Source organism: Neomonachus schauinslandi, chromosome 1, assembly GCF_002201575.2.
Source record: "Neomonachus schauinslandi chromosome 1, ASM220157v2, whole genome shotgun sequence".
In the NCBI taxonomy this organism is placed as follows: Eukaryota; Metazoa; Chordata; class Mammalia; order Carnivora; family Phocidae; genus Neomonachus; species Neomonachus schauinslandi.
In genome coordinates this window covers 40,674,507-40,686,703 of record NC_058403.1, presented here as the reverse complement: position 1 = coordinate 40,686,703, position 12,197 = coordinate 40,674,507, and the positions used below count along the sequence as shown (strand labels likewise).

The following is a 12,197-nucleotide window of genomic DNA, read 5'->3' as shown; positions in this document are numbered from 1 at the left end:
TTATAATCAAAAGATATTTGCTTAATAAAGCTGTGCTTTTTAACAATGAAGATAATATTTACTACTTATTTTTTCTAGCTTATTGATAATGAGATTTAGACAAAAAAGTGGATTATATAACATGAACCCTCCTCACTAATAGAGAAAAAAGAAACAGAAGCACATTCTTTGTGGCTTATATAAATTTCATTATTTTGCTGTTTAAATAAGCACATGTCTTATAATATTTAAAAAAGCTTCAAAGACCACTTCTGTATTCCAATCTGTAAAAAATATTTTCATTATGTTTATTATAAAAATATAAATGTTTCCACTACAAATCATTTTACATTAGTAAGAGGCCATCTACATTGTACAATATAAACTAAATGAGTAATTTTTGAAAATACAAGTTTAAAGTAAATACATATTGCCAATCATATCACATTTATACATGGCTTAATTGATACTTAGCATAAACTGGGCAAGTTACCAGAAATAAATAATATATGTAAATCAAATTTAAGATACAAAACAGATAATATGGTACATAACATTGTGAAGAAGTGTGGTTTCATGTTTATTGAAAGTCAATGCAGGTCCTGTACAAAGAGATGGCCATCAGCATTCTAGTACCTCTACTCCACAGTTAAGAATCGTACACTGTTATGTTTACATATGTACAGGGTAAAAAGCATGTAAAGTAAATTTATAAGGGTCAGATAGAAAAATAGTGGAAAAAATGAAGAGCAATATACTGTGTATATAATCTCTACTTTCAAATGGAAACCACAGCCAAAAGAAGTGAAATAGATCTAGCAATTCTCAACTTCTATTAATTTATAAAATGCACAGATTTTGAGTATGCTCAGAATAGTACCTAAGAAAGTAAATGCCAGTATGGGAAAAAATGAGATTGAAGCCGGGTTTAGGGCTCAATGAACATTCCACAACACAAACAAAATGTCTGATTAAAAAAAAAAAAGTCTTTTAACGGCTTCTAGCAGGCATAAGTAAAATTTGTAATTAATTTCATAATTGCATATATCTTTTTAAAAATTCATGCTCTTATATATCCAATACAGAATTCTAGTAGGATGATTTGACTATAAGGAATATTGCAGAAATCTAAGAAATAATCCCATACATGAAGGAACACAACCTAAGCCTTATTACACTAAATTTACAACAGATTAGCACTTGTGAAGTTTGATCTGTGACTGTAAGCTGTAGAGTGTCCCATTTTGCATAAGAACATAAGGGTTGCAGCTTTGATTTATTCTTTCAATTCTTGTGACATATGCATTTCTTATTTCCTATTCCCATAACATGATCCTATCAGCGTTAGAAAGAATATAAATAGAACTAAAATGTTGCTTCACAATAGATTAGTGGCTAAATCTCCATCAGGTATATCTTTTCAAACATTACTGAGTACACTCATATTAGGTCCTATGGAACAGTAAATCTAAGTTCCTGCAATGGGAGATCTCTCCATTGTCTACAGATTTTGAGTCATTTGCTAGATAACCAGCTCGTTTGAAAATCAGATGCTCAACAAATGCAGAGAAGTTCATAGCTTCTAAGTTATACACCAAAATTACAACAGGTGTATTTCAGTGGAAGACTCTTAAAGATAATAATACCTGCTATTGATGATCAAAATGTTTAATTAAATTAACCAAACCTCAATGATGCAGATGAGTAGTTTAGTTTTCATTATTCCCTATAAACAGCTCAACAACTTTAAGCAAAGATATTAAGTGACATTTCAAAGCCAGTCAGCAAGTGATTTTTTGACTCATTCATTGGCCTCTAGGCTTTATTGCCAATTAATGCAGCAATCTAAATAGGATTCCAATTTTTTCCAGTATAGCTATTCTCTACCTAGGAGCTCTAATGTAGCTCCTTTACTAATGGAGGGAGGTGATGGTCTCCTAAGCACCAGAGCAAGGCAGGTATGTCATTGAGAATCCATTACATACAAACCAGTATATTACACTAAATTAGGAGCATACCATTTGTAATAAATGGAGAGACAAAAATGGATGGGATAATTCAAACTGAGATTTGAGTAGTGTATGAACAGGGAAGGGGTTCGGTTTCTTTCTTTTTATATATGGATATAGGTACAGAAAAGTTGTTGGTTCAGAAATTCTGAAAAGAAACCCATCATTCCCCATGTCTAGTTTACCATGTTTTTTAACTGCTGACAATTTGAAAGAACATTTGGCACTTGGCTGTAACAAATCCTAATTAAATCATCAAGGCATAAATAGAAAATAATAAAAAAGAATTCAAAAGAAAATAAATATGTACTTTTCTTCAAAATTAAGACATTTTTACACGGTAATACTTAAGAAGCTAACAATTAAAAATGTATAGTACTTAAAACAACTACAGACTTCACTTCTAAATGCTTTTAACAGATAAAAGAGAAAAATACAATGGAAAAGGTAGTATATATGGCCAGATAGTTTGAGGTATAAATTCCTCTATTTTGCTTGCTTTTAAAGAAACAAAATACCTGTTACAGATTTCTTCTGTGTATAAAAATATCACAAGTCTTTTCTTTTGTGGCTATTAGTAAACAGAGCCACCATGTTCATTTTGTTATTACACTTGTTCTGCTTTTATGATAATCAGTTTATGATCAATGGCTCTAGGCTAGTTCTTCATCATTCCACGCTGAAGAATTTTAGTTTAACCCATCCACTAATATAAAAAAGCAATTACAAAACAAAATAACCCCCCCCTCCCATCCACTAAATGATAGGGGAAAATAAAGAGTCTTTCAATTCCATGTTAAGGCATTTGTATTCATATCTGAGTGTCTTATTGGGCTTGGACTTGCCACCAGCATCTCCAGAGTTATCGCCTGTCTATAGAATGATGCTACATCTTCCACAGCCACCGTTTCCTTCCAGAAATAACACTTTACACTGGAACTGGACCATTTTTTGATTGTGTTTCTAGAGCCTTAATGCTACTGATGATTTTCTTCTGTGGACCAACCACAGTGACACCAACCTTTTTCATGTCGCTGTGAAAAAAGAAGAAAATGTCTGATGAGAATCCTGGTTTCCTGGAGAGTATGTAAACAGAAGATTTTCGATCAGCAAAGCTTGCACAATCATATATCCCAGCGCTTTGAACTTAATTTTCTGATTTTTGCATCATCCATGTACTATATCCTGATCATTCCACCTCTATCGTTATGGAAGAATAGATGGTTTAGTGGGTTGACTAGCATCCCCTCGAAATTTCTGTCCATCTGGAACCTCACCATGTGAACTTACTTGGAAATGGAGTCTGTGCAGATATAATCAAGACAAGGATCAAGATGAGATCATACTAGATTAGGGTGGGCTCTAAATCCAATGAAACTATATTTAGACACAATGTGACACAGACAAGAAAGCCATGTAGAGATGGAGGCAGACATTGGAGTTATGTTGCCACAAGCCAAGGAATGCTAGAATGTACCAGAAGCCAGAAGAGGCAAAGAACGATTCCCCTGCCCCAGAGATTTTGGATCAATATGGCCCTGTGAATGCCCTGATTTCCAACTTCTGACCTCCAGAAATGTGAGAAAATAAATTTCTGTGGTTTAAGACAATAAGTTTGTGGTAATTTATTATGGCTGCCCTAGGAAACGAATACAGATGATCAGAAATTCTTTGCAGGGCATTAACCTATTTCCTTATATTTGAGCCAGCTTGGGGACCACTTTCACTGCAAGAGTATGCTAGAAGTGACCCAGTATCAATTTCCATATTCAGGTCTTGAGAAACTACAATATTCCGTTTGTCTCTTGAGACACCCTCACTGGGCCCTGAGCTGCCATGTAAGTCTGACTACCTCGAGACTACAACACTGGAAAGGCCACGTGTGAGCATTTAGTCTACACTGTCAGCTCTGCAGCCGTCTGCACCAGGGCAGACATAAATGAAACCATCTCAAGCCCTCCAGACTAGACCAGATTCATGTCAGATGAATGCTTCAGTCAACACCAACGTTAGGGCAGAAGAATCACCCACCTGAGCTCTGCCCAAATCCATAACCCATGACATTGTTATATACAATAAAATTGTGGTTTTGAGGTAGTTTGTTATTGTATTATTGTGTTATTGTGGTTTTGAGGTAGTTTGTTCTTAGATAACTGGAACAATTTCTTTAAAGTATAAATTCCTTTCCAAGTAGAAGCAGTGACTAGGATCTATTCCCATTTATCAAAAATATTTAACTTAAAATAGTTTAAACTTAGAAACCAGGCATAAAAATAAAGATTTTAAGAACAAAAGGAATTTCATTTGGGGGTGCAGAGAAACTTAGCTAAGCATGTGCAAATCATTAATTAAATAACCTTGATTCAAGGAATTTGTTCACATATTCACCTCTTTCAGGTCTTGACTCAAACATAGCCCTCTCGGAACACCTTCCCTGACCTCCTATTTAATATTGTGAAACCTCTTGCATTCATACCTGCATTTCCTATTTTCTTTTCTTGTTTCATTTTCTTCCAAAGCATTTATCACCATGCAGCATATTGCCTTTCTTTCTGATTTATTTTCTTTATTCTTTATCTTGTCCCACAAGAAGGTAAATTCCATGTGAACAGGGATTCTTGTTGGTTTTGTACTCTGCTTATCAACCACACCCTGAACAATGGCTATCATTTAGTAGGGGCTCAATATCTACTTAATAAAGAATGAACCAATAGTCTAAAATATGTTTACCTGGGGAAGGTGACAGAGGAGTAAAGTATCACTTAGCAAGGAGTGCCAGGCTAATTGAGAATGGCCAGAAGGAAAAGTATGCATGCAAATACGTACACACACACACACACACACACACAGAAACACACAGAAGGGGCTCGTTCACATTGATCATAAAGAAAAGAAGGAAAATTGTGAGTTTTCAATTACACAGAAATGGACCAATTGATTTATTAAGAAATGGGTTCCCAAGCAACAAACGTGTGCAAGCAGACCCTGGGTAACCATTTTAGAAGCAATCTACATGATATTTATGCATCTGCTACAGAAAATTAACCAAGACTGGGTTGCATTCCTATCACCTAGGCTGGGAATGAAATCCTGATGACCTGCTGGTTACCTTCCTACTACCATTCAAGGGGCTTATAAATTCTCAATGTACAACTTGTATCTTGCCTGAGGCCTCTCTGATTTTACTCCAGCAGCCTTGCTTCACCAGGAAGACTAGTGGGGAGATATGGTGACACCAGGCTTGCCACTCTGTGTAACTGTGGATAATGAAACTCTCACTTGGAGTAACAGAGGCTGTTTATGAGAATATGTGAGAATATGTGTTGTACAAGATTTTGCTTCTTTATATAAATAGATAGATAGATAGATTATATCTTATATATATATAGATTTTGTTTCTGTATATACACACACACACACACACACACACACCATGGATCTATCTTTTAAATGAACAACAAACATTTTCTTATCCCTTATCCCTAAACTATAGGAATTTAGAGACCGAAAACAGGGCAAATATAAATATATTTGTACAAATCAATAGATCCCTAATCTTTTTGTATTTCTTCTCTCATCTTTCTTCCAATTCTATATTATACTTTTTATGACTTGCCAATTTTTTTCTCTGTCTTCCTTTTAACCTTCTTAAAAAATCGGGACTCCTGGGTGGTTCAGTCAGTTAAGGGTCTCCCTTCAGCTCGGGGCATGATCCTGGGGTCCCGGGATCGAGTCCCACATCTGGCTCCCTGTTCAGTGGGGAGTCTGCTTCTCCGTTTGCCTGCCACTCCTCATGATTGTGCTCTATCTCTCTCTGACAAATAAGTTAAAAACATCTTTAAAAAAACTTTAAAAACCAAAATGATAATCATGGAAAGCAGGAAAAAAATGTTTCAAGTTAATATAATAAATTCCAAGCTCTTTGAGAAATGTAAGCATAGTAAGAGAGTAATATATGCTATGATGTTTGGTCCTGATCCTCTCTATGGAACCAAAGCACCTATACCCCAGGGACTAGAAAAAATAAGATGATGAGAGTTCACAGATCAGTTTGGAACAAGGCTGAAGGGCCAGCCCAGCTCCAGGACTCTTGTTCCTATAGGAAGGGACAAGTCTTCTCCTTCAGCCCAGTGTCCCCCTCATCACTTTTTCCCCCCCATCACTTTTTTTTGATAGATGTATATCCCAAAAGCACTCCTCAAGAAATCTTGTGCATAAAACTATTTCAGATTCTGTGCCTGGAACCCAACATAAGCAAATAGATACATAATTTCATATATATTCAATGCAAAGGATTCTACGAGAGAAGATAAAGTAATTATCTCTTTAGATTATACCTTAGCATGGATTTTTACGTCCCCTCTATCCTCCCTACCCCTGTCAAAATGTCTCCTACCCCCAGCCTGCCAAGTCCAAAGTAGTTGTATGTTTACAACTCCAGCTCCTGCAGTCTAAATAACATTCCCACGTGCTTATCTCATTTTGACTACCCTATTCGGAAGAGCAGTGGAAAAGTTCGAGTCTAAAGAGCAGCTGAAGATGGAGACCAGAGGTTAATAAGCTATCTGGATGGCACTTCAAAGGCAAAGGATAGGTGATGACACTGTGAGAATGGCATCCAAGGGTGCAGGAGAATGACCGGTAGCAATTAATCCGCCTAATATTCATTCCACACACTCAATTCTCTCTCCAGTTTCTATAAGCACTCTCTCCCTTTCTTGTTCTCTCTTCCCCTTTCACATTAACCTCCCTAAATCCATTGTAGGCTATGAAATAATATTTTAAAACATGCGTTATTTTGACTGAACAACGCTGTATATTTTCTGGATTTCATTTGAAAATTAGATGATTAACTTGCGTGTCAATGAAGTCCCTACACTAACTGAAACAGATAATTATTTATTTGAATATTAAGCTCTACTGATCTTTTTCTGTAACTTTAAAGTCCGGATAGAAGAAAAAAAGAAATTCAATATGCTTTTTTGGCATTCTGTTCTCTTTCAAAAGAGTTATTTGGTCAAGAAAATCATTTCCAAATTGAGTCTGGATGGCACGAAGGAATCACATTTAAACAAAAAAGCCCAAGACTGCAAAAGGTAGGATGAAATACCAAATTAAATATTTTATAATATTTGAGGTAAAAATGTTGCCTCATTCGATTTCCCCAAATTGTGTATTATGTATTTCTTTATAAATTCTCATTTTTGTTATATAAACTAGGAGCATGAAGGACAACACACCGCAGAGATACACAAGGCAAACAATTATTTTCAAGGAGTTTTAGGTCGATAGATGTTAATTCTATGCTGTCCCTGCACTGGAGGAGAAAGGACAGGAGGAAAAACATTGTGGGGATTGAAGTACAGAGAGATGTGGAACCATCTGGCTTAGTGTGAAGGACAAATCTGAAAGAGTGGAGTCTCCCAGGAAAAGTCAGCTTTCAACTTCCCTGTACATTCATGGGTCGTTCAAATAATAATAATTAAGTGCAAATATTTTCACCAGCCAAAGAGAGCTCACCGTCCAACAATGGACTGTGGAGACAAATGTGCCCCAAACTTGGAAGTAGAACAAATGCCCCCACTTCATCGTTTTAAGCAAATAGCTTTCTTACCACATTCACAGCTCCTAACATCTGACTCTATTTAAACTGTGAGCTAGCAGTTAATCATATTAACAGTGTTCTGCTAATCCACTTCAGTATGCTTTTTCATTATCTCAAAGCTCTGAGTGTTGATATTTGATGGAGAATAAACATTTGTATACCTTTGCCTTTGGAAATCTGGCAATGGTGCAGAAATGTCCAACTTTTGTGTTTGTTCTTTGCTATGCTTCTGTGCTATGAAGCAGGTGACTTGTAGAGCATAACCCTAATTGTTTACATTACTAAAATAAGAATTTATAAAAATATCGAAAAACATTAATATATCCTGAGGCTCTGTCTGATCAAAATAACTACCACAGAAACTCAAATAGTATTGTTGATTGGGTCAGAAGTCTATTCAATAAACATTACATTCCACTTCATACAGAAATGGCAACATGTGTCAAATAGACTGGAGTGGGTTTATTTTCTAAGAGGACATTCTCCTTTTCAGTAGAAGCATACCCTTCCTAAAGATCTTTTTGTGAACTTTTGTGTTTCCGATTGGAATGCTATGTCGTAACTGGTAAACTTTACCTATTTGTTAGGCACTTGTATCTCTATTAATTACACTGTAAATTACACTCTATTAATTACACTCCTTTTTGATATCTAATTTGTGGATCTCCACGGTGACTTTGTTTAAATGACCAACGGGGTGACCATGAAAGTCTTTAAATATTCAACATTTAAATATTAAGATATTGGATGGAGAGGATAAGACTAAAGGAACTTGTGCAGGGAAATGCAAAAAAAAAAAAAAAGTCACTGTGCAAAAAAAAGAAAAACAACGCAGTTACATTAGGAAGTGAATTAAATTGGCTTTCATTCACAGAGAGATGGAGAATATGGCTTCTGGCTCTTCATTTTCCAGTTCCCAATTACGATACCCTGTGAGTGAGGACGAATTTTATTGAATATATACTGGATTCACTCGATTCCTTATAAACCCCCTTTTCCTTAAGCCCATGTGATCGCATCAAAGAATTCCTATTAGGAAAATCCCTGTCTAAGAAACACAGCATGTTATACTTGATATTTGACTTTTACACATGGAACCATAAATTAATACTAATTAATGCATACTAATTATGCATATCTTATCTTTCCAATCTGACTATAAGCTTTTTAAGGAAAACAATAATATTATGTCTTAAACATATTTATAACTTCATTTTCTAACATGATACCCTTCACAGGGTAGACACTCAATAATAGATGATGATATACAATTATTTAGTAGATGTGAAAACTACTTTTAGACTTTAGTGTGTTTCCCTGTATGCCAGCTTATCCACTTACTTCTTAAGTTTTCCACTTCCATGGAGATTAGGCTTTGTTATAAATTACAGAAAAGCACAAATGCAGGAATGCTCTAATCATCATGTTATGATTTCTTACGTCTTAAATTAAGAACTTGGGTCATTGGGGCTGGGAATGGGTATGTATCTGTTGGTCTATCTGAGAAAGGTCATATTCAACAAAGATACCTATTGCGGGGAGCTATGGTGAGGGAGGAAAGACACATCAACACACATAAATCTAGAAGGTGTCATTGACAAAGAGGCCCAGGACTGAGCTTAGTGGTTACAGAAGACAGTAAGAACCTCAGAGGTTCAGCTAAAATGTATAACTCATTAATCCAAAACATGTATGTCCACTAGAAATTACAGAATCATTCAGTCTTAAAAACTTTCTCTTACTCTGTGGAAATCTTGGCTATGGTGTCACAAGAACTGTACTCCACGCCTGTGAAGATTTCCTTGCACTGTGCTGTCCGGACACCATTAAGCCAGTCACCTGTTGTGCGGAAGGTAGTGATGTCGATGTTGCTTTGGTCCAGAAGAAGGTTTGATGGCCTGCGAGAAAAGAAAACACCAAAGGAAGAGAGATCAGGAGTCAGCAGAGTTGCTGCGTGTCAAAATTTGACACCAACATCAGCAGGAACTTCCAGACTTCATGTGGTGTTCCTGTTTATTTGTGGAATTTATCTGCCATGAAGGCTTCATCTATTCAAGCTGGCAGCTTGCAAGAATACTGTGTAATCATCTTGTCTCAGTGCGTCCCTTCTCCGCTCACGACCGCTTTGTAAATCATTGAAACTTTGCCAGTGGAATGCATAAATAGATCCACACATACTTCTATAATTTAATTTCTTTAACTATTAGCAAAGAGGGTGGTAATTCAGGATATAGTTATAGTAGACATGACATACTGAATACTTAGATGTCTGGAAGTTCATTTTAGACATTGTACAGGTTGCTGTCTAAAGGACAGTTGAATAACCTAGATTGTAATTACAGCAGGACATAAAGTCAGAACAGATGTAAATAATGTCACATATGTCATTAAAAATAAAAATCACAAAAGGAATAGAAAAAAATAGATGAGTAACAATAAATGAAATTCTCACATATATGACAACATCAAATAGAGTTCATGATATAGAAAGATGAAAGAGAGAGAGATAAATAGATAATAGATATAATGACTATGGTTTATAATGCACAATACAATCGTCATTAAGGGAAACTTCTAGAATTGTTTTATATAATTACAGGTCTGACCATAGATCTATGACCAACTGCAAGATCTGGTGAATCAAAGGAACAGTAGTGACATAAAAGAAACAGAGGGGACCATATTTTTACCCTGGGAGATCCAAAAGAAGCCGCCTATTGGTAAAACGCCCTTGGGGTGTTTTTTTCAGCTCTCAGTGACCCATATAATTGTCCTTTGACTCATAAGCCTGGGGCCCGTTACCAGATAGAAAATTGATTGTCCTCCTTCTTTATGTTCTCCTCTTAAGGAAAGGAGCTTGAGCAAAAGTAGTTATGAAGGCCTTTGTTTTGAGATGAATATTAACAACAATGGCAATAATGATTACATTGAACATTATGCTTCTATACTAAGTATATTACACAGATATAAGGGCTTTAATTCTTACAACAGGTAATGATGCTATGTCCCTATAATAGATGTGGAAACCAAAACTAAAAGAGATTAAATCACAAATCTTGGTTTCCTCAGGCAAAAGAGGCAGAGCTGGGATTTAGATACAAGTTATTTTATACCAAAGCCCACACTCTTGGCCACTGTGCTGTACCATTTAGGTGGAACTTTGCTCATGTTGCTTTTCCCGTGTTTTCTCTTAAGTTCTTTGTGGTTCCATGATGTGATCTCTTTGATTTTTATATTTCATAAAGGATAGTGGTCTAGTGCCCAGGCACTGGAACCGTAAGTCTTGGGTTGAATCCTGGGTATAGAACATACAATTTTTGTGACCTTCAGTGATTTTCTATTTTTTTTTTTTTTAGATTTCTTTACTTATTTTAAAGAGCAGAAAGAGAGAGAGAAAAAGAGGACGTGCGCACACAAGTGGGGGGGGGGGCAGATGGAGAGGTAGAGAGAGAATTTCAAGCAGGCTCCACATCTAGCAGGAGCCCAAGAGTCCAACACGGGCTCGATCTCATGACCCTGAGATCATGACCTGAGCCGAAATCAAGAGTCCAATGTTTAACCGACTGAGCCACCCACGTGACCTCAGTGGTTTTCTTATCTTGTCTGTTTTCTCATCTATAAAATGCAAATGATGATCACAGTAGATTTCACACAACTGAAGATTAAATAAGGTTTAAAAAAGATTATATATGCAAGGGATACTCAGAGATGTGTGGACACGTAATATGGTATCAGTTAGCTATTTGTTATTCTGACGTAAGGTAATGCATCTAGTCAAATGGTTGAAGCTTTTAAAACTTTAAAAATAACAATAAATCCCAGTTTATAAAAAATACTAGGAATGTGGTGATGCTGTTAATTATCCTTCTGAGCAACTAGAAGTTTAGTCATGTATAATCTTATGAGCATAATAGGGCAACAACCTTGTAAAGCAGGTATAATTGGGGACCTCATTAGAATAGCTAAGAACTTTTGCAAGCTCACAATGATTCTATAACCAATGCTTGCAAATGGATATGCTATTCTGACTTCTGTAGTTTCTGTTTTCATTACTGTAATAATATATATTATTAACATCACAACTGTGTGTCATAGCCTAATCTTTAACTTATAATTGAGAAGGTACATTTAGATTTATACCTTTTCAAAGTTATCATTCAGAATCTTTCATATTTTGTGATACTGCAGTTGAACTGAATCAGCGTTGAGCTCTTAAAACATTAAAAAATTATTTAAACAATCCCCAATATCAGGATTTGTTAACTAAACTTCATATCTTCTTATATATTAAAAATTAATACTTTGCCTATTTTTTGAAGTGCTTAAATTCTACATTTAGAATCTATTTTTTGAAGTGCTTAAATTCAACATTTAGAATTTCCAGAAGACATCAAAACAAATGAAGACTATACTAACATGCATTTATCCTTATTTTAGAAGCAAATTCAGCTCTCTAAAGTACCAATTCAATAATATTTTTAGAAATAGCATGAAATAAAAACAAAAGGAATCATCCTGATAAAATTAAACCTCATAGTGTTTTATCTATGAATACTAACCATTGATTATCATTTAGGAAATGTGGTGAAGCTCATGTTCTCAGG

At 35.5% G+C, this 12,197-nt stretch overlaps 1 protein-coding gene across 2 annotated transcripts in view; it reads right to left on the bottom strand.

The window, feature by feature from the left end:
* Positions 1-253: 253 nt before the first annotated feature.
* The window catches only part of EPHA3 (EPH receptor A3), a 359,545-nt gene continuing 347,601 nt past the window's right edge, over positions 254-12,197 (bottom strand). Inside the window, exons 16-17 of one of the 2 annotated variants that reach the window (XM_021689408.2) lie at positions 9,336-9,491; positions 254-3,022 (exon numbers count right to left, since the gene is read on the bottom strand). In XM_021689408.2, the coding sequence (XP_021545083.1) occupies positions 2,917-3,022; positions 9,336-9,491 (262 nt within the window). In that variant the 3' untranslated portion in view covers positions 254-2,916. The remainder of the gene's footprint in view (positions 3,023-9,335; positions 9,492-12,197) is intronic. The other variant, XM_021689410.1, reaches the window with a different exon arrangement.